The 24,432-nt window shown below is 33.4% G+C and overlaps 1 protein-coding gene across 5 annotated transcripts in view; it reads right to left on the minus strand.

Annotated features, from left to right (window-relative positions):
* Window positions 1–24,432, minus strand: part of USP34 (ubiquitin specific peptidase 34) — a 249,299-nt gene that overhangs the window by 104,919 nt on the left and 119,948 nt on the right. For all 5 annotated transcript variants that reach the window (XR_009357235.1, XM_059187767.1, XM_059187768.1 and 2 more), the window contains 9 exons: window positions 16,590–16,679; window positions 13,991–14,086; window positions 8,939–9,021; window positions 6,217–6,371; window positions 5,136–5,249; window positions 3,488–3,587; window positions 3,197–3,356; window positions 353–479; window positions 109–256 (listed from right to left, as the gene is read on the minus strand). Coding sequence is in view for 4 of the 5 variants with exons in the window: in XM_059187767.1 (XP_059043750.1) it covers window positions 109–256; window positions 353–479; window positions 3,197–3,356; window positions 3,488–3,587; window positions 5,136–5,249; window positions 6,217–6,371; window positions 8,939–9,021; window positions 13,991–14,086; window positions 16,590–16,679 (1,073 nt within the window). In the remaining variant the exon portion in view is untranslated. The remainder of the gene's footprint in view (window positions 1–108; window positions 257–352; window positions 480–3,196; window positions 3,357–3,487; window positions 3,588–5,135; window positions 5,250–6,216; window positions 6,372–8,938; window positions 9,022–13,990; window positions 14,087–16,589; window positions 16,680–24,432) is intronic.

Raw genomic sequence — 24,432 nt, forward strand, 5'->3', positions numbered from 1 at the left:
AAGGAGGGGAGCCATGAATATGCCTGATACTCTTAAAAGAAGCAAAGGTTCTAAGTTGATATATAATAGAATCTAGTAATTATGAAAATTTAAAATGTTGGGACTTACCAGGAAACTCTCCTTTTCGACTGCTTTGACCAAACTCCTGAAGCTGAGCTTGTTGATTTATTTGTTCTTTCTGTAAATTTTCATACCAATGAGTTACTTCAGCCCTAAGATCTGCTACCTGGTCACTAGGATACATTTCAATAGTCATCTGAAATATGAGATGCAACCAATTTAAAAATATAGCAAGAACAGATATTTGAACTGGGTAATGTTATCAATTTGAAAACTAAAATTATATAACTACCTTGTCAGGAAGTCCAGCTGGTTGGCATACAACCCTTAGCGGCAGGGACTGTTTGTCACTCAGTGCTTTCAAATGACTACTAATACCAGTGCCTTCAATTTGCCACTGTCTGAGATGGTATGCAAACCTAAAACACAGAAAAACCACACACAGGAAGAATATCATTTTAAACCACCTTAATTTTACAGAGTTTTTAACATCTTACAAAAGGAAAAAGCCCACAAAAGTTTCTAGCACATTCCAATTTACTCTACAGCATTAAGCTTAGATTCATCATACTGCACCAACTTAAATGCGTAAATACAGCTAAGAGTTCCTTAAAAGATAGTTTACAAGAAAAATTATTGAGGAAAAAATTTCCCATTAAGAACATTATTGAAAAAAAAAAATCTTTTTTTTTTTTTAAAGGGGGAGAATGGGAAGTAGTGAAGCAGGAGAATTCAAACAAACTAATCCAGGAAGTGAAATGTAAGTTCTCATTCCTACATTCACAGGAGAAAAAAAGGTTATTAGGAACATTTTTCAGAGACAGAAACGTATCCTAGTACATATATGCCTAACAGAATTTGAGAGCGGATTCCATGATTGCTAAAATTATAAAATAAACCACAAAGACTAATCTTAAGGGAGAAAAGCATCTAGCAAGGTCACTCACTAAATACTGTCAGTTTTCTAACTGATTTTCAGTTGTTTGAAGACAGGATCCAGGATACCTGAATTTCGTTAAGAAAAGAATTATCAATGTCAAAAACTAATCAGCAATTCTAGAAGGATGAAAAGTAAGGAAATAAATGGACTTGACATCCTAGAAGCAATCCAATGTCCAGCTTTCACAGTAGAGCAAATGAGTAATCCTAATCTTTTAAGACCAGATAATTCTTAGTTGTGGGCAGGGGCATGCAGGGGAAACAGTCTTGTGCAAAGTAGGATGTTCAGGTCATCCTTGGTCACTACCTACTATATTCCAATAGTACCCCCTTTTCCCTTAAGCTGTGGTAATTAAAAGTGTCTCCACAAATTACCTAATGCCCCCTGGCCAACAAAATCACTCTGGCTGAGAACTACTCTTTAAATTATAACCTTTCCTCTTTAAAAAAAGTTTTAAAAGACAGTTTTATTTACTCTCTTAATATAAGAAACACACTAATACAATAAGTACTTTATATTTTCATTCTATACATGTTAGACAATTTTAAATTAAAATTAAGCACATTAAGCACTTGAAATTGTACAGTGATACCACATAAAGGTGTGCATAAAGATTACTGACATTTTAAACTAGCACTTAGCGCTTTGAATATTCAATTCTGTTTTCTAGTTTCTCTAACTGCCACCAAAAAAATAAATACTTCTATAAGTTACTTAACACCAACATTAACTTTCAGAGTAAAACATGAACAAGTATAAAAGATTTCTAGCAAAGGATATTACACAATCATTTCCCATGAGTTAGGAAAAAAAACTGTACATCTGAGAAGGGATTTTTTAACTGAAATTCATTCAACTTATAAACAGTACCACTGAACATAGGAAACTTTATTTTTAAAGACTTTTAAAATAAAAACATATTTTAGAAACACAAGTAACACTGTGTGAGAACTAAGGGTTTAAGCCAACAGGCCCTTTCCGGTTTGTTGTTTGTAGACTCTGAAGCAAAAAAGAAAATTTTGGAAAAATTTATATCATCTCATTAACAGTAACTATCTCTAAGAGGAAGAGATGATAGATTATGATGACTTTCATTTTTTGCAGTATACCCTTAATATCTGAATTTTACAAATAGTATTTATTTTAATTAATTTGAATAAGACACATCACCACATTTGTTGTTGTTTTTTTTTTTTTTAACTTTTTAGGGTGGTAAAGTAATGAGGCAGTGTGATGTCTGTTCCCAAAACTCTAGAGTTCCCTTAAACATTCTTTAAAAACACAAGGTATTATTTAAGTATAATTCCCATAAGTTGCAATCCTAATCAAAATAAAGAATTTTGCACTGCCTAAATATATTAAAATCATGAAGTCATGGTATTTATAAGGAATGTGTAGAACATCTTTTTATTATTATTTCCTGTTAATTTAAATAGAATCTCAAAAATATCGATTATATGACTCATCAAACTAAGCTCTGAAGATGAAAGATTAATTTTAACAATTTTTGCCAACACAATTCGTTGTATTTTTACATTTAGTCATGATTTTTAACAAACAGAATTTCTTAATTAAAACTATCTACTCACCTTTCATTTCAGTCGATATATTCATAAATGTTAATTTGCTTTATTTCTGTATTACACAGGGTATGTCTAAATTAATTATACAGATATTCATTAACACAGAATTTTTTGATCATGTTTCCATGGTAAATGGAAATTCAAAATTAAAATACTGTCTCCTAGTCCAGGAAGAAAAAAAAACAGCAAATGAAACAAATGACTCAACTTGATTCAACTATGAGAGATTATCTGATGTTCTTGGTGAGGGTTTTAGTGAAACTTTTTTTGGTAGTGGTGTTCTGCCTTTCAGTTGTAATACTTTCTTCGAGTTGGAATTCTGTCTGGAGAGTCTTACTCATGCATATCTTCTCAGCGTTTTTTAAGAATTCTTAAAGTTCCACAATATTTACTGGGAACCTATGTTGCCTTCTTGCCAAAATGATACATATTATGAATAAAAGTACTTCTATTACTAACCCTTCACTTGTGATAAGTTAAGCTTTCTACCTGCCCCAACAAAACCTTTACTTTAGGAATACTTTTGTACATGTCAGCAATGGGAGGAAAAAAAAAAAACAAAAACAAAACAATGCCTGAAATTCACTGTAATAATGTAGTATAAAACAATTACCTTCTCCTAAATGCTTCCAGATGTGTCTTCAGCATAAGGAGTCCTCTTTCTATAACAGTGAGACTTGAGTGTGATTCCTGTTCGAGACTGCTAGAAGCTATCATGAGACTCTCCATACACTTACTAATAAATTCTTGCTCCTTCTCCAAACCCGTTTTACCTGAAAATCAGATGTTTAGACAGTATATCAATCTTTATTGTTTGGCTAAGCTAAAAAAATAAATAAATAAATTGTAGCTAAATGAAAAACCTCACATAAGAAATTATCAGACAGTATTTTAAATCACTCACCATTAATATAATAGGAGTTAATATACTGGATAGCTGCTCGACTGACATCACCAGATTGTGCTCTTAAAGCAATGCCCCAAAATTGGTCCATACCACAAAGCTAAGAAAGAAAATATGACATCCATAAATCTTATTTTCAATAATATAAACAATTAGAAGAGTGAAGTAGTTTCAAGTTTCAAAGCCATACAATATCAAAGACTTTTAATATCCTCTAAAGCATTTAAAAGGCAATTCCTATTAAAATTAAATAACAAAATGATAAAAGCCTTGAAAATTTCCTCAACTACTGTAATACACCTGTACTGGTTCTAAAAAAAAAAAATTTATAAAGCAGCTAACTCTGTGTGTGTGCGTGTGCATATGTGTAATGTTTAACCAAAAGCTGTAACTACATAGTAGGAAAAACTCAAAACCCCAAAACGCACTACAAGTGATGAAAAACAACGTACACATAATTATTAGCAGAAAAAAGCTTCAATGCTTTCATCCAAATTACTCTGATAAAAACCCTCTGCTGTCAGATATTCACAGAAAAAAATTTAAATATGCTAACCCAAGTTGTTACTTAAATTTATGATGTTAACTATGCTATGACAAAAAGAATGTATTCACAGAAAACTACAGAAAAAATGGAGTTGAAGTTCTTAAAAGTTGGGCAGGCTGAAGCAAGGTATTCTTCTAATAGGTAAACCTCTGAGTTCGTTTCATCCACTTAAAAAGCAGTATAACATTAAAATTAGAGTAGGAATACTTAGGAGGTAAAACAGATCTGTCTGAAATTACCTTGAAATTTATAAAAAAGACCACAATATTAAAAAAATACAAAACACTATTCAAACAAGGAAAAAAGGTAGGAAGATACTATGAAAGCATTCTAAATCCAATTAAAATTATTCTTTACTACAAAGTCTAAAACCAGTTTTCCCTATTTTTCTCTCTATAAACAACTCCAACTTCTAAAGAAAATCAATGAAAAATGTGAGAAGATACTATCTAAATCAAAGCTAACATTAATAAACTGTCATGTCCAATGAGGAAGACTTTCAAATAACAGTCTGTGCTGGGTGAGTCTAATAAATAATGCCTTCAAAGAAAACCCAGAAGCCACCCATTAAGGCAAATGGAATAGTAAGCCAGAAATAACTCTAGCAATTTGTGAGTCTTCAATTAACGAATGGACACGGCTCAAGGTCAGAGATGATTTAAGGTAGATTCTATTCTAGGAACTCTGGTGCTGTCCAAGAGGAAGTTAAAGCTTGGTCACACAAATGCCATAACAATTAGATTTTAGACAAATCAACCTCTTAGTGGATAAAACTATTTGACTGTATTAGCTAGGAGCTTCTACAGTACTTTTAAGAACATTCATGTGGCCTCTTCTGCATCAAAGAATGTGTAGTAAGTTTTCATTACATACAACCAAGGTTACATTTGGTAACCAAAACCGAAAAAAAAAAAAAGTCCCAAATTTCCTTTGTATAACTTTTAAAATCAAAAGACAAAGCTTTTTAAAACCTAAGAATAACAGTCTTCATAATTAATAAATTCAGTGGTTGGCAGACTAAATAATTCAGTAATCTAATCTGAAGAACAAAAGAAAAATCCCATAAGATGACCTAATAAAATGTCAAGTCTGAATCCATACCTCAGAGTTTGAACCGCCATCATAGGCACTGGTCGCCAATCGAGCCAAGTTACAGAGATGCTGAAACAGGTTTAAGCCAGTCATGCTTATTGTTTCAGGTTTTAGCTGAGGCATCTTAAAAAAAAATTTTTTTAACTAGTTAAGTGTGATAATTAATAGATTTTACTTTATCAAATTTAGATTAACAAATTTAACAAACGTAATTTTATTGTAACCCACTGCAGAAGAAAATGTTATCAGCTCAATATTTTAGTGATGGTTTTAAAATAAAAATAGATAATAATTTAATGAAAATTTTATTCAGGTCATAATTGAAACCTAGTATCTATTTCAATTTTCATTATATACATAGATAAATCAGAGGATATAAATAAAAAGTTTTATCATTTATTGTATATCTAATCTCATACACACATTTAAAAGATGTGTAGCTGTATGCACAGTTTGTGTCTAAGTTAGGGCTTGAAATTGAGATCCTTGAGGGTTTATCTGTAGCTCTGTAGTAGATCTATTAAATGATTTAGTATATATGTACCAAAACTCATTCATATATATTTAATTCTACCACAGAGATAATATTGGTTTGCAAAGACTGCATATAATCTCAAAAATAAGTATAAAATAAAAAGTCTATTGCTTTAATATTGTCAAGTTTCAAAATCCAAATGGAAAATTATTACCTGAACCAACTGGGGCATCTGATAAAGAACAAAAACTGGATAGAAAAATATCTTTAATAACAAGACATGATGGTGCTTCCTAAAAAGGACTTTTTGGAATCCAATCGGGAGACTGGTTTATTTCTGCCATAGGACTGGCTAAAACCACAGCCATCTAACTAAGAGTCACAGAACATAGCTCTCACTCATATTCATATCAATATAAACACTGCAGAGGAAAAAAATCAAAGTAAAACCTATAGGACAAAATTATATAAAGACTGCTAAAAATAGTACATTTGTCTATTTTACAAATCTATGTCAAAAGAGGAAAAAACTAACAAAGAGTTTTTATTTCAAGAGATAAAAAGGAAATACAGGAAAACAACAGGAATGGTATAACTGTCAAGAAATAAAATTACCTTCTCCAGGAAAAGATGTTTGTAGGTTTCCATTCCCATAGCATGTTGATCTTTACTTCGAACTTGATTTAAAAACCAATGGAGTGCATCATCATAACACTCAGAATCTTCTACTAAACAATGCCATAAAATGTCGACTTGCTCTAAACTTAACCCTAGATAAAAATTACAAATTTTGAATCATGGTACATAGAATATTTTGGTCTTAATTCAATATACTAGAAGTGCCAATATATGCAGAAATATAAAGGAAATGGTATTTTATAAAAATTGTGTTATAAGAGATTTCACATAATTTATGCTTTCAAAATGCAAAATGTACTTCTACATAATCCATATATAAATCATCTAAAAATACACAACTTATATAGTATCCTACAAGAGCCATTTGGTCTGGAAAATCACTCTCATTAAAATAAGGACATACACTGGATTACAATAAAAATGATTAATAGGATAGGCTAATCCCAAAAGTTGAGAAGTCAGTTCTAAGGTTTAATTAAGGGTTAACGGAATACATGCACATCATGTTTAAAGACCATTCTATGCACACTGAAGAAAAACAATAAATGCCAATAAGCATTATTTTTGGAAACTACTGCGGGGGGAAGGATCTGTATGATGAATAAAACAAAAAGTAATTGACTGCCTAAAAGAGGAAACAGCAACACATCAGGATATTCAATTAGCTGGGAAGCCAATATAATGAGATGAAATCTGTATAGTACTTTGACCAAATTATTAAATGATTCCAAAGTCTGGCAGAAAAAAGGCAAAAAAACTGTTCAGAACTAAGGGAAGGCAATACAGGCAATCACAAATCTGATTATGGATAAAGAAGAAAATCCAAAAAGGGCAGAATAAAAGCATCATAGGAATTTTTTTTAAGTGTATCATTAAAGGGTTCCAAAGCATAGGTTGTTTCCCAGAATCAGAAAGGGATGGGAAAATATGATACAATCATAAGAAACCTGGGAAAGGTAGGAGAGATCCAGAATAGAAAAAAAACACCTCAGAAAATATTTACGTAGTAGCAGTATCAATCTACAGAATTTGATCACAAAATAAGTACCCTATCAATTTCTCATATAACCATACAAGTTGAAGAATTTATACCCCTGGGAGCCAATATTAAGAAAAAGAAAGAATGAATGAATGAACCAGAAACAATCTTTACAGCATATTCTAATTTAAATACATTCGATAATTAAGAAAAGAGAGAAGAAAATTAAGAGCTGTAAAAACAAAACACAACAAGAAAAAAACAGTATCCAGGTTAATTACAGTAAACTATATGATAAAATAAGTATATTCATAAATGACTGAATCACCAATCCACATTTAATATAACTTTGGAGTAACTATATTATACCTAACGGGAATTGTGCCAGGAAGAAAAGAACAACTATGATGTGGGAGAAATGAAGTTCTCAGTTTGGTTTTTCTCTGAACAGTAGTTATTATATGCCTATACAATAAGAATCTATGCTGTGCTCCCTGGAATGGGAACAGAAAAATTACTCATTATTCAAAATACTGGAATTCAAAAATATTCATTATTATTTGACACATGAATATTCAAAAATATTCATTACTCAAAATAATGAAAAATTATTCATTATTCAAATACTGGGAAGAGTGGTTAACAGTTTCCAATGAGAATCTTAATTAAAGAAACATGAACCTTCATAGTCGTGTGGAATTATTTATGCTGACAATACCTGTCTTAGGTTGAATTCTCCATGTGTAAGACTGGTTTTATGTATTTTAAATTATTTATTTCTTGTATATTATCCGTGATAATGGGGTGATAAAAGACCTAATAACATGAAACAGAAGTTTCCTATCAAAAACCAGTGTCTCATTTTTAAATCTTTTGGTATCACTTTAGTGGCATTTGTTACAAAGAGCTTAACTTGAAGAAATTAAACAGGCGAATGAGTAAATGGTGTATCTCAAGCACAGACATGGACTTAAAAGAGCCGTGATGACACCTCTCAGGCTAGCAAGACACTTATAAGTCTGACTATATCAAACATAGCTAAAGAAAGAGAATGTCCTAAAACAAAGTTTGTTGACAAGGACACAACAGAAAAGGCGTGGAGTGAAAAATAACATGTGTCCTGCAAGTGAAAAGCAGCTCTCGCCAAAAGGAAATCAAGCTTCCTCCTCTCAAAGATACCTAGAGTGTGGGTTTAGATATGGTCCACACCCTCAATATACCAGACCAGTTTTTTTAAAGTTAATTATTAATGAAACTGAACTTTAGATTAATGTAAATAAAACCAGGGATTCTAAATATCTCTATCACCTGTGAAGCCAAGCAATTTGGGGTTGAGACTAAGACTAGCCCTAACAATAATAAGTAGACAGTGGCTGTTTCCAAATGGAGTGACAGTGGCTGTTTCTGTAACTAAAAGAAATAAAAAATACAGTCACCCCTAAACATGGTATCTTCTACCCCAAATATTTTGTTCTTGAAATGAGCTTTTTATCCACTGAGAAACTGGCATTTTCAGAGACTGAAGCAGAAATATGTCAGGGTCACGCTCATACTGCCATACATACTGAGGACATTTGGCATTGAAAATATGAATTAAATATTAAATAGTCACTACAGAAATCTAAAGGCATGAGCACATTTAACTGGACTCTTCTAAGAGTCAATACAGACCTAAAAACTGATTAAAAGACTGATTAAAAGACTGATTAAAAAGCTTACTGAAATGATCAGGTGATCCCAGAGTTGAAAACACACAAGTCAAGAACTGAAGTCGAACTTGAACTTCGGCACTATGGCTGTACCTATATTTAAAAAGTCATTAAAATAATTAACTGAAAGAGCCTACTTCTTAATTATTTTTAAAGATTTAATGGTCCTAATCTTAAATTATACCAAAGTAAAATTCTACTTTAGTATCATAATTAAATATTTTAATTACAATTGATCCTCGAACAACATGGGGTTTAGGGGTGCCAAACCCCGTGCAGGTGAGAATCTGTGCAGAACTTCTGACTCTCCCAAAACTTAGATACTAATAGCTTACTAATGACCAGAAGCCTAACTGATAACATACACAGTTGATCATGATGTATTTTATATACATATTATAGACTATATTTTTATAATTAAAGTATGCTAGAAAAAAGAAAATGTTACTGTGAAAATTGTAAAAGAAAATACACTTATAGTACTGTACTGTATTTATCAAAAAAAGTCCATGCAAGTAGACTTATGCAGTTAAAACCCGTGTTGTTCAAGGGCCAACTGTATATAACTTTGGTTATACAAAAAAAAGGAAAACATACTTTTAAATTAGATAAGAAAATACGTAAGAACTCAACAGTGGAACAAAAGAAACATGTCATTTGGAACTTATGCAATATGCACATAGGTTAGAATAAATAAACTGCACTTCTATCCAAAAAATGCATGTTTCATTATCACTGTCCCATCAGTGATAATACTATATTCCATAAACAAGAAATGCTAGTGAAATATCATTCCATACATCTAGTTCACAAACAATACAGCTAATACAAAACTGGCATTTTTAAATGTAACTTCAGATCTAATTAATGATAATCCATGTGCACAAAATCAATGGTAAGAATTGGAGACTTATTAAGTAGGTGATTTCACAAAGTTCTCAGGGAATTCAATTTGTAAGCAGGTCCAAAGGAACAGCATTTTAAGAATCAAGTGTTGGTCTCTCAGGGAGGAAGGGTAGGAGATGCATCTGAAAGAGCTATATAGGGTCCAGACTGTGGCCAGCCTGAAATGTCAAACAGAGGAATTTGGCATTATTCTGGATGAAAAAGGAGATCACTAAAGGGTGTTGAGGGGAGAGGGGACTCATGATCAGGTCTGCATTTTAGGATTCCTTTAACAACTGCATACTGAACTTGTCTGTGACAGTACAACAATCTAATTCCCACAAGCACCTGAACACCCAATCAATGTAACTTAATCAATCATGAGTTCTTAGCTCTATGTTACAAACCAAAGGCTAGTTGTGGATGAACTGCCCAAATTACACTGCCAACAAAAGGCAGCAGCCAATCTGAGCCCTGATCTATATCCCAGGTTGCAGAGAGTCAAAGAGTCTCAATTCAATTTCCTATATCTTCAAGTAAGTATGAAATCTGAGAAGCTTCCTAAAATTAGCTGGTTTCAAAAATTATACTAGATTTGCTGTTCAAGTTTAAAGTTAAGGTTTTATAAAAATTAAATATGCTGGATATACCTTTTCTGCTCCTTACTGTCTCATATTAATATTGGCAAAGAAAAGATGAACTTTCACTTCATTATTGTCACAGGACCTATTGTGAAGGTCAAAGTATGTGTGGCAAGATGGTTGGGGGCACAGAGGAATGAGTAGAGTAAGCAACTCACAGACTAAAATGCCATCCAGGTAAAATTCAAGACCAGCTCTTAACAGCTTCTTACCCTTTTACTAAAAAGGACCAATTCTGTAGAAGAAGCCTTGGCGTACACGTTCAAATTCAATCATCCATCAGTTCTTATCAGGTACTTATTTTGTGATTTTAAGTAAGCTACTATACTTCTCTGAGCCTGGAGGACTTGGTCACAGACATAAGGGGAGAATAAAATCTTGTCCTGTACAAAGCACTTTTATTTTCTGCATACTTCCCTCCTGCATTTGAAACTCAGACTAACAGACCCATAAACCCGGAAGGCATGGACTCAGTCCCTTTGTCCTCTCTTCTTTGGTTTCCACAGCAGAGCCACTGGCTCCACACTTCAAAGGACTCCTCTGCTCTGTCAGGGTCTCAGTAACTGCTGAAATCACTAGCCAGGAAATTTCTTGAAATGCAAAACAAAGATAACATCAATAATGGCAAATTCTCATGGATTTGTCCATGGCTTCTGACATTACAGGAAATGTAAGACAAAAATAATCTCCCTACAGGCATGAAATTTCAGTGGCAAATTATGTCTTTTTAAAAAAAAAAATTCTGGGGCGCCTGGGTGGCTCAGTGGGTTAAGCCACTGCCTTCGGCTCAGGTCATGATCTCAGGGTCCTGGGATCGAGTCCCGCATCGGGCTCTCTGCTCAGCAGGGAGCCTGCTTCCCTCTCTCTCTCTCTCTCTCTCTGCCTGCTTCTCTATCTACTTGTGATTTCTCTCTGTCAAATAAATAAATAAAATCTTTTAAAAAAATAAAATAAAAATAAAAATAAAAATAAAACATTCTGTTTGTAGACTCTATGTTGACACAGTGGGATTTTCTCTAGATGCCACTGGAATCAAGAAATATGTAACATGTCTATTTGGGAAATAAAGTGTTATCTCACACCTCAAGAATCTTTTTGTCCTAGGTGAAAATCTGAGAACTTTGTCCACTAAAATCCCCATGGAACAAATGCAAAATAATGGGCCACAAACTCAAGACCTCAGTATACTTTAACAAAGGGTAGCAAATGCACAACTCTGTTTTATAGCCTGAAGGAACAAGGCAGTTAAGAGGACAGACACCTCTCTGTTGTAAGGTTTCATTCTCTGTAAGATGCCAGGCAACAAGGTAAGACTGGAGGACTGAAAGGATACTATGTACCCTAAGAGAATTTCAAACTCACCTCCAAAGAGCACCACTCCACTATTTATTTTTTGCCAGAGAAACAACCCTTGTATGAGGCTCCACCTCTAATTCCACTAACAATGTCAGCAAATTCCCTGTAACTAATGCTGTGAACAATCAAGACTCAGACCTGTTTATTTTTTTTGGCATTTAATGTCATACTTTCTCAGAAGATTCTTTCTGCAGATGATTCATCTCAGTCTTGTCTTTCATGCCCCCTTCTTAAGTCTCCCATCCTTGCTCATTAACCCCCAGGCTTGGAGTGGTGGTGAGAGCTCTTTGTAACTTAGGGTTTACTTCTAGGGACAAGTAGCTTGAATTTCATCTCCTAAAAATGCTCAAGATGTAGGTCCTGTGGTTGTATTTCTGCTTCTTGCCAATCTTGTGGTTTTTACTGATATATAGAGATGCTCAGGTTCAGGAAACCATGATTATCTTCAACCTCTGCTTCAAGAAGAATTAAAAGGAAGATACACACCACTACAAAGAATACTTACAATTTTAATAGGATTTAAAGAAATGCATCTTATGTAGAGATACCTATGTAAACAAAGCTACAGAATAAATTTAAGGTAATAATTCAGAAATAATTTAATAGGCTTATAAGATAGGAGGTTCTAAAAAATTTTTTAGTAAAACAGGAAAGGCTGCTTGAGCTTTGATCTTAGAGGGCCCAAAATACTACACTGAAGAAATGGAATTTACTATTTACACAGTGAAGAATCTAAATGGGGGTAAAGGGCAACTTTGTTGTCTGTTTTGTACCATAGTTTGTTATTAGCCAGGTAACTTGTTGATTGTTTGTAGACAATCTATGTGCCAGGTGCAACTTACTAAATTATTTCATTTAATTCTTTAGAAAACTCATGATGTAAATAATTAGAGTTTATTAGGGAGGTAACTAATCAAAATAAGGTCAAAACAATACATTCATAATCTAAATCCAGGTCCACATGATTCTCAAGCCCAAGTGCTTTCCTCCAATTCTATATTACAACTCCTAATACAGTAAGGATAAGAAATTAATGAGCATGGTAGAGAATGAGTCAAGAAGAGTGATAGAGGTTGGATAATAGAACTGCAACAGCTTCTGTGGGAATGTCAACTTGTGAAAAAACACGGAACATGTTTTAGCATTAAGATAACTAGAGACTGATAACAGTATAATGTAGAACTCAAGAGTATTAGAGAAAGTAGACTGCTCCACTATTTATAAAATGTGTGACCTTGGGCAAGTTATTTATGGTCTCATAGTTTAAACATTCTCATTTTTAAAATGAAACTGCCTAACTCAAATGAGTTGTATATCTTGAGGTTAATACTTAAGTTAAATGGCATCTGGCATATGATAAGCATCAGTAAACACTGGTATTTTTATCATCATTCATGTTTGGAAATGACAGGAAAAAAAAAAGCCCAAAAGCCTCAAAATTTTAGGTGACTGAGAGGATGATGGGATTCTGAAGGACAGAGTAAAATCTGGAGATAAAACTGATTTGTGGAGAAAAATAATTCATTTTTGGAAGAAAGCATACCTTAAAGGTCTGTAACTTTTCTGAACACTTAGTGTGCTCAGTATTCATCTATGTATAAGTCGTCTACAAGATTATTTTCTCAATAAATACTAAGGCTAGCTGATACACAGTAAGCTGGTTTTTCCCAACCTGGCCCATCAGTCCCACCAACTGACTAAAAAACAGAAACCTGAATTTTACATATTTCCCTCTAGACAGCAATTTTCCCTATAAGAAGTGCTGAACACAGCTATACCACTGATCTATTTCTAACAATTCTTATCTAAAGTCACTAAATGATGAAATATTTCAAAATTTCAGAATCAATGCCTTAATAGAGTAAAACAGGATATTGATGATTTCTAAAAAAAAAAAAAAAAAAAAAATCTTGATTCCTGAAAACAGTGACTTTGAACAGAACTCAACAGTGAAAGTTAACCAACTGCCAAAAGTTACATAACCTACAGTTCCTTAAGATTAAAAATTATAAAAATAACTTTATAAAATTCTCCAACTTAAAAGAGCATTTCTTTCTCTTAAAATTTTTACAACTAAAGTTGTCATCACATTTATTTGCTATATAAAAGAAAGGGAGTAGAAATACTGGGAGGAAAGACAATCAACACTTAAACATAATTAACCTAGTTAAGGTACTTACAGTGCATGTTTCTGTCTTCCTTCTCTTACAGCTTGAATATAATATACCAAATTATCAAAGAAAAGCTTCATCATGTTCAGTTCTTTTTCTGCCCACCTGGTCCAAATGAAAGAAAAAATACTTTTAAAGGCATAGAGTAAGAAAATAAATCTACTCTAGGACAAGAAAAAAATGCAGATCTAAAAATTGTTCAAATGCAAAACCTTTTAATTTCCAAAAATTTACAACTTCTATTTCTATTTGAATTGTGAAAGATATAAAGCAATATGTCTTAATTTCTTTTAATTTAAAGTATCACTATTTATTTATTTTTATTTTTTATAAACATGTAATATATTTTTATCCCCAGGGGTACAGGTCTGTGAATCGCCAGGTTTACACATAAAGTATCACTACTTAATCTCAAAACACTCTATCTCTGTGAAGAGGATAAAATGTCTGGCAAGAGCTAGTTATAAATGACTAATATGAGTTAATATTAAAAATAGTATGATACAGTCCATATAAGGATGGACTGTGTGCCTTGGTCATTATTTAGTTCAATTAAGCAGAGTGCCTGGCATATAATACACATACTAAATTATTTTTTCTTTCTTATTGTGGAGTATTTGTAAAAAAATAAATAAACTGTCAAACAAATAAATAAGGTAGCAGGCTCCAAAATAACATACAATCAGGGATCTCAGGGATTGTAACATTCATGACTAAAATCATATATTCCACATAATAGGTACTACCAATACATCTATTAAATGTAGAAGAGTACTGAAATTCCAAAACTTCTGATGTAATTTACATCATGCTATAGCACTCGCTCTTTTCAAAGTACGTTACTCTCACTTTGACAATCATTAATGAAGGTGCCAGTAATGCACAAAACATCCAGTAAGATTTATGTTTGAAACCAGTCCCAATATAAATGCAGCATGGCTTTGGGCAAGTAACCTGACCTTTTAAAGTCTGTGTGCTGGTTACCTGGATATCTACTAAGAGGATAAGAAGTAGCAATTTCTTTTTTTTTTTTTTAAGATTTTATTTATTTATCAGAGAGAGGGTGGGAGAGAGCAAGCACAGACAGACAGAATGGCAGGCAGAGGCAGAGGGAGAAGCAGGCTCCCTGCCAAGCAAGGAGCCCGATGTGGGACTCGATCCCAGCACGCTGGGATCACGACCTGAGCCGAAGGCAGCTGCTCAACCAAATGAGCCACCCAGGCGTCCCAAGGAGTAGCAATTTCTAATTTTAAAATATGGGCCATAAGAATTTAAGAAATAATTAGTACCAAATGTTGAGTGCTACTGCAAATAATAGATCCACAAAGTTTTTGTCATTATTGCTGCCAACTAACCACAGGAGCTCTGCGTTCCTTTAATTGATCTACTTGAGATTTAGGATAGCAGTCTCAGATAGGAAACTCTGTGAACTGCCATTAACTGAGCTCATTTACATTTAATTTAAGAATCAAGCTAAAAGGGTCTCAACTCAATATACTTAGGTTCAGGTCCTTAATAAGTAACTGACCACAAAGAGGGGGCCACTTGTGTAAGACATTACTCTGTTATTCCTTAATAAGAACCTCCTCAAATGGCTACAGTATGTCTCCAATTTGCCCAAATTAGCTACAAGTACATCTCTTAATACCTTAGAATTCTGTCATTCAACCATTTAAAAACTATTTGAAAAGTAAACGAAACTGGACTCACATTCTACTTATACTTGAAGGACGCTAAATACTTTTCCCTATCCCTGTTTAGTATCTCAATGACTTTCCCTCATACATACAAATAAAATTGTTGCTAGACTCATCGTAATAACAAGAGACTAAGATAATTTGTTTTTTAAATAGAGATTCAGGTTAAATAGGCCCCCTTTAAGGGAACAAAAAAACAGCAAGAGCTATAACTGAGAGCTAACTTTACCCATTTAGAATTATTGTGAAGTCTTATAAGAATTTTTCTAAATGATACTCATTTTGAAAGTAAACAAGTGCTCTTAACAGCTAATCTTAGATGTGAGAAGATATTAGGTAAAAAGCCATCTTATTTGACTTCAAAAATGAATCCTTCAATAGGTCTAATTTTTCCTAAAGTCTGAATGTCTCTAAAATCCCTCCAAGAGTCTATTTGATTAAAGCAAGTAACACATTCTTACAAATTAATCTTAAATTCTCTGTAAATGTAAAGTAGTAATAGGTGAGTGTCAAGATTATCTCTAACATGACATAATGTCTACAACCAATTTCTAGTAATGGAAAAAATTAAAGACATCCTAGACTGTTTATTTTAGTGTGTTATCTTTTACAGGAATCCTTTATTGCGATGGATATACTACAAATCTTCACCCTAAAATTAGAGCATTACTTGCTACCGTATTTTTCTTAAGCTACAAAGAATACAAAAGCCAGATTTTTCTACTGATGTTGATAAAATCTTCACGGGCTAAATGGCAAAATGCATGCCAAAAAATCTAAGAAAACATTTAAACCATACAAAATGCAAATATGCCCGGTGCAACATAAAAGCTAGTAAGTCACTCAAAACTGCTCTATGATTATTAAAAAGTCTTTAAAAATGAATATTTCTGTTTATTTTATTTACTTACATTGTAATCCAATGTGTATCATAACTGCTCCCAAATTGCTGAAAAGTACCAAATAGTTTTGGAAGAAGGCGAAGTGAAATTACTACTGATCTGAAACAGCAAAAACAGGTATTTATAGAATAAAATAATTTTAGTTACTATTACTAATTCTTGCATTTTACAGAAATTCAGCTATTTAAAAATCTTAGGTGCAAAAGGATTTTAATGAACTTCACAGTATAAATATATTTCTTACATAAACACTAAAAATTTTTCCTTAAAGTTTATTTTATACAGTGGGGCAAGAAACCCAAGTTTTAAGATCCCAATCCAAGATTTTTAAAGTAAAATACACTATAAATACGTAAGTATAAAAACAAATAAGAACATGTAAAGATAAATAACTTTCATAGAAAAAAAAAAACTAAGTTGTCAGTGCTTCTGAGTATTTAATCAAGGAAAATAGGGACAAGCAGCTTATTAAGTATGTTATCTAGAATAGAGCTTCTCAAAGTTTAATGTGCACTTTATTCACTTGGGTAAATTTTGTTGAAACGTAAATTCTGACTGCCATGTCTGAGTTCAGAAATTTTTCTAACTAGCTCACAAATGATACTCAAACTGCTGGTTGGTGAGCCACATTCTGAGCAGCAATAATATAGACAGCATTTTTCAAACTATACAAATTAACCCTTTCTCCCCGATTCTCACTTAATATGAGCTGCATCCAAGCTGAAAATCACTTCAGTACAAGCCATGTTAATAACGGGAGCACACCATACACTTCAAGTATGAAGGACCAAAAAAGGAATAAGAAATCACTCTGCAACTTCAAGTAGATCTGAGTATACCTATCTTGGCCGGCATGGGGGTGGGGTGGGGGGCGTGATATGGGGAAGACAGAGACGTACAGATCCCAAAAGTCTTGGTAGGCAAGGAGGTTGATTGCATGAGACTAGAAAGAAGGAAGACAAACTCTAATGAGGTGGTGAATTTTTTTTAAGGAACCTATATTGCTTCATGAAAAAATGTCTAGAAAGAGTAAAATAAGGAATACAAGTCCCCCAAAATGCCTATTTTTGAGAAGAGTACCAGGAAAATCAGAACATACAGCTGCATTGTAAATACCAAGTAGGAAAAATTAAAGAGAAAAGAAAACTTCCTGTTTCTGAATAAAATCCAAAGTTGGAGAAATGTATTATCTCTTTACATTAAGTTGGACTACAAAGCCCTATGAGCTCCCCATTCCTCTTATCAATCTAACTAAAATTTCCTTCCTATTTTCTTCTTTACTTTCCCCACCACACACACATACAAGCACACTCCTGCCTCAGAACTTTGTTACTGCCTCTACTTGAAATGCTCATTAAACATCTCTGTGCAGAACTCCTTCCCATACTTTCTCAGGTCTCCTCAAATGTCAAGAAGGATGACCCTGACCAATTCCATATTAAATAACACTCTTCCACTGCCCCAGAACCTCTTTATTCCTGATTCCTTCCCAATTTTTCTTCATTCATCACCACCTAATGAATAATCCCTTAATGCATCTATCACTAGAAAGTGCTTGATGAGAGCAAAGACATTCATATTAATTAAAAAGCAATGCATGTGGTGCAAAATGAATACATATTAGCTTAAATAATCATCTAATAAAGAACTTAAAGTTAAGATTTTCAAGAAAGGAGGAAGAACAACAGTGTAAAATGCTAATATAGTCACGAAGAATGAGGACAGAAAAAAAAAAATACCACCAGATGACAAAAGAAACAGCATGTTAGTAGAATGCTAGAAGACCAAAACCACATTGGTACAGATTAAGGAGTAACAGTTAAATCATAGAAACGGTAAGTGCCTAATAAATATTCTTTAAATATTTAAAAACATTTAAATTTGGGGGCGCTTTTGTGGTTCAGTCAATTAAAATGTCTGACTCTTGACTTGGCTCAGGTCATGATCTCAAGGTCATGAGATCTAGGGCTCTGCACTCAGCAGGAAGTCTGCTTGAGATTCTGCCCTCTGCCCCCTCCCTTTCCCCAAAATAAGTAAATCTTTTTAAAAACTTTAAATTTTTAAGTATATTTTTAAATATTAAAATTGTTAGTATTTTTCAAAAGTTACACATTGCTGATGCTTAGGAAAATGGACCTTGAGAATCAGGGGAAATCAACTGTAGATTCTTTATCTAAAATCTCCTGTCAACAGGCACCTGGGTGGCTCAGCTGATTAAGCAACCAACTCTTAATTTTAGCTCAGGACATGGTATCAGGGTTATGAGATCAAGCCCTGCATAGGACCCCACTTTGGGCATGAAGCCTGCTAAAGATTCTCTCTCGCCCTCTTCATCTGCCTCCCTGTAAAAAATAAAATCAAATCAAATCTCTTGACAAAATTTCAGAAACATTAGTGGAGTTTTTCCTAAAAACTTAGACATAAAAAAACAATGTATAAATATATATTAATTTGATCTAATGCTTTACAAACAAAAAATCAATACAGTATATCACAAAGAAAAAATATAGAAAAGTTACATCTACAATCATGAAAGCAAATTTCAAAATTATTTTAACAGTGGTTTTAAAATACAAAGAAACAGGGACACCTGGGGTGGCTCAGTAGGTTAAGCATCTGCCTTCAGCTGAGGTCATGATGCCGGGGTCCTGGGATCTAACCTGTGTCGAGCTCCCTGCTCAGCAGGGAGTCTGCTTGTAACTTTCCCTCTGCCCTCACCCACACCCACAGCCACCTATTCTCTCAAAAAAATAAAATCTTTAAAAAATAAAAAATAAAATACAAAGAAACAAAGACTAGAAAGAGATATAGCTGATGTTAAGAAGATACTATGACAAGTGTTATAGTGTGCAATAGTTGTTATTTTCTGAAAATCTTATCTCTTACAGTCAATGGTGTTAAATGTCTAGATTGTTTAAACTTACTTTCTAAATTTTCCACAATAAACTGTTTTTATTTTATAAAATGTAATGCTGCTTGACAATACATAATAGGAAACCAGGTGATGAGTGGATACTGGTTGAAATGAATGGATAATGGTGTGGTTCATGTACTAGAATAACCAAGAATACAAATGTAGAAATGAGACTCATCTTTCCACTACTCCTACTGGAAAAGGAATGTTTTTTGCCACAATTGATAATATAAACACTGAGTTATCAGGGAATGATTATATTTTACAGAACTAAAACATTTCTTTAAAAGTTCATTAGGTTATCAGAAAAATTCCATTTTTCTTTAAAAAATTCAAACATACAAAATGTTTATAAGAAATGACCAAATCCACATTCAAATTGATCCCAAAATACTATAACTTTCTACTTAAACTGATCAATTTAAAAGGAAAAATGATATAAAGTAGAGATTATAGACTGCAAATTAGTAACAAATACAAAATGGGTAAGATAATTTGGTGATAATAATTTATACTTCAGTCTTAAAGGAAACGTCACAAGATCTACCAACTTGTTCTTAAAATTATGTCATAGAATTTCTCCTGTAATGACTACAAGAAGTTACACTAACATATCAACTTTTTTGCCCAAAGTTTTGATCACTGATATGCTTAGAAAACTCAGTATTAAAAGGGGGGGGTGGTGTCATTATACTCAAACCTACATTTCACAATTTCTTCTAAGGGTAAAAGTTTCAAATAACAAAACACAATCTTAGGCAACAATGTGTTTAAGATAAAAATTCAATGATCCAGAGTAACAAAAGACTAATTTTAGACTTAATAAAAGTGTTATTACCCTAAACTGCCCTCTTTGCTTCAATCTAGGCAACAGTGTGGTATTCCTGTACTTCCAATGAAATGTTATGCTGCCTTCGCAAGATGAACACATTTGCTGGTCTATTCAGAAAATCATGTCTGGGGGTGCCTGGGTGGCTCAGTGGGTTAAAGCCTCTGCTTTTGGCTCAGGTCATGATCCCAGTGTCCTGGGATCGAGCCCCACATCGGGCTCTGCTCAGCCGGGAGCCTGCTTCCTCATCTTTCTCTCTGCCTGCCTCTCTGCCTACTTGTGATTCCTGTCAAATGAATAAATAAAATCTTAAAAAAAAAAAAGAAAGAAAGAAAAGAAAATCATGTCTGAATGATTTTCCCTAATCCTGGACTTCGTATCTGAAGACTGGTGTGTTCTACAAAATGCTAGTTACTCATCATAAATTTTAGTATTCCAAAAGTTGACATGAAATGCTATACATAATATAGTCTTTAAAAGAAGAAAACAAAAGTAGCATATAGTACCACGCATTTCTTAACAATTTAAACCTTTACTTATATAAAACAGGATCCCTGACACATGATCATTTTACTCAAGAAATCTTTTGTACACAAAGGGAAAAACTTTGAGCCTGTGTTTAAGTACCTACAGAGGATCAAGAATGGAAAAAAATAGCACACAAGATAAATTTCCAGTCTCAATTCAATTCTTGGAAGGGGAAAGAAACTTAGAAAATACCTAAGCACAGGATATGGACCTGCCTTCTAGTAAACAAAATACCAAAGGGGCTGATTAAAACCCAACCCCTACATCCACCCTACCAAGTGAACAGCAATCTTACCTCATATCAAGCTGAAAAGTAGTGGACTCTCCATTGTGGGAGCTACTGTCTGCCTCATGCTTTCATTTTGTGAAAACATTCTGCAAACCAGTCTAGTATGTGTTTCTGTAACTTAACTTCCTACATTCAAAATGTCGTTATGTGCCCTATAAAACAATTTGCCTGAGACTAAACACACACTAAACACATGATGCGTATCACAGAGATTACGAAAGGCATTTTTAGAAAGTGTTTGCATGTGACCACAGAAAAGGAAAAACAAAAAATGCTGAGAGAACTATAAACCATGGAAAATAAAAGTACTACAAAGAAAACTTACAAGTTAGCAGAGAGAAAATAAAAAGCTAAAACCTCCCTAAGTACATAAAAAACTGACATCATCAGGAGTAGACTTCTGTGTTCTTCTGTCAAATGCCAGGAAAATACTAAATGAGTTAAGGCTGCAGGTGGCCCATTAGTTTCAACATAAGGAAGTGCTTTTCTATTAATATTAGCATCCTTGTGCAACATTCCTTTCTGACGGTAAACTCAGGGGGCTAGATTTGAGAAAAGATTGTGTTTTGGATAGGATTTCTAAAACTCTGAGGTCACTACTGACATTTTTGGCCAAATAATCTTTTGTTATGGAGGGGCAATCCTCTGCAGTGATGGATATTTAGAAGCATCCCTGGCCTGTAATCATATCTCCAATCTTATTCATTAGAGTGACAACCAAAAATATGTAGGCTGACATTGCCTCAGGGGTGGCGAGGGGAGATGATTCACTGGTTTATCAGGAAACCCAGACTAATAATGTACAAAACTTTTTTTTCAACGTGTGTAACTTTGGTAAGTTCAGCTGGTATACACCAGATGTGTTGAATATTTCCTATATTGAAAAATGCCACTGTGCTCTACATGTTATCATACATGACTGTCATTCACTACAAAACTACCATGATATAGCAACCATATGCAGAGTCAAGTCTGAATGTAAAATTAGCTTCAAAACAATAATGTTTACTACATACTCCATAAAACTTTAACTATAGTAGGATACAGAAACTGGTTTGAACAAACTAAAAATGTTTCATCTTCAAGTAATTTGGAAGTGAACAAATTAAAGCTTAAAAAAAAAAACCCAAATTGACAATTTTCCATTTTACACACAGACTTTTCCTTTTGTCCCTTTAAAGTTTCCCTACTTTTCTCTTAAGAAGATTTTATTTATTTATTTGAGAGAAAATGAGAGGGGGGACGGTCAGAGAGAGAAGCAGACTCTGCTGAGCAGGGATCCTGATGGGGGATTTAATCCTGGGACTCCAGGATCATGATCCAAGCCGAAGGCAGTCACTTAACCAAATGAGCCACCCAGGCACCCCTAGTTACCCTACTTTTAAGAGAAAGATATGTTCATTACAGAAAAACTAGGAATAGAAAAGCATAAAGAAGAAAAAATAATTCAATCCTTTTAGAAATAACCATTTTACTACAGCTCACATATTGCTTGCAATCTTTTTAACAGGCCTGCAAGTACATGCCCATATCATTGTATAATCTTTTTAAAAAGGAGCTCTTTAAAGGTTGCATGGTATTTTATCTTTCACATAGTTTTACAGGAGTATACATAGAAAAACATGTATAAATCTAACAACTGAAAATATTAGGAGGTGAATATACCGGTACAACCAGCACTCACTCAAGAAATAAATTATTACCAACATACTTCTGTCCTTCATTGTGTCCCTTTTTCCAGTCACTAATAACCCAACAGTAAAAATTATTCTGACTACTAAATACATTTTCCTCTTTGTAAACTTCACGTAAATGGAATAATAGTGATATATTCTCTTATATCTGGCTTCTTTCACTCAACATTTTGTTTGTGAGATTCATCCACACTATTCCATAATTCATTCAATGTTACTGCTGTAACTTCATTCAATGAACAATCCACCATTTTCCTTTCTACTCTTCTGCGGCACTTACACAGCTATATGGAAACTCCAGTTATTTTCTATAGTGCTGCTACAAACATTCTTGAATGTGCCTTTTGGCAATCATCTGGATGTATTTCTGTAACGCACCTACTTAGCAGCGGAATTACTGGGCCACAGGGTATACATACAGACGCACATATGGGAAATATAAATTGATACAATCACTTTTAAAAACTTCAGTGTTTCAGAGTGCCTGGGAGGCTCAGTTGGTTAAGCATACTGCCTTCAGCTCAGGTCATGATCCCAGAGTCCAGGGATCAAGTCCCCCTCAGGCTCCCAGCTCTGTGGGGAGTCTGCTTCTCCCTCTGACCTTCTCCCGTCTCACGTTCTCTCTCTCTCCTCAAATAAATAAATAAAATCTTAAAAAAAAAAAAAAAGGCTTCAGTGTTCCACAAAGACTTCTAAAAGACAACACTTTAAAATTAACTGCTATAATACCTACATAAATGATGAAATATCATCTAGCCATTAAAAGCATTCCTTTTAAAGAATATATGCCAAATGTTGCAACTGATCCACTAACAGAGGTCTATTAATGGTTTCTTATGCCTGCATGAAGAAGCAATTTTTCTACTGTGATTGTTCAAATTACATAGCCCATAAAAGACCCAAAGTAGAAAATATCAGACATACTTTTTCTAATTTAACTGAGTAAAAAAATAGGTTAAAGCACTTAAATATTCAGTAAAATTAAACATTTATATCAGTCTTAGGCAGAGGTAAACTGAAAACATATGAACACAAAAGAATACAACAGATTCAATTAGTAACTGAATTCACTATATCAGAGAATGGCATTTCCAAAGCCAAGGGAAGAGGCCTGAAAATCAACAAATTTATGGTAATCATCTCATACACAGTAAGAAGTATATAAATACACGGTGGAAATCCAACTAGAAATCGCCACTAACCTCTTTATGCACTATGGAAGTCAAGACCCCAAAGATCAAATTCACTTAGAAGAACAATACCATTATCAAAATATTTATACTATATTGAAAACACAAATACAAAATACAAAAACAAATACAAAATATTTATACTATACTCAGCTTAAGTTTAACTTAGTTTATCTTATTTAGGTTCTTTTATATATGATACAGTTTAAGAACATTTAACTAATTTGAAGACACAGCAGTTACCAGTATGTTCCCAGAAAAAATGAAGAGTATTATTACTTTGTTTCTATTGGGTATTTAATCAAGAGTGTCTGTGTCCGTGTGCTGAAAAAGCAAGACTGACTGATTTAAAAAAAAAAAAAAAAAAAAAATTCTTGTGAGGTAAAAATCTTCAAACCTAATACGAAA

The sequence above is a fragment of the Mustela lutreola genome, chromosome 9, assembly GCF_030435805.1.
Source record: "Mustela lutreola isolate mMusLut2 chromosome 9, mMusLut2.pri, whole genome shotgun sequence".
NCBI lineage: Eukaryota > Metazoa > Chordata > Mammalia > Carnivora > Mustelidae > Mustela > Mustela lutreola.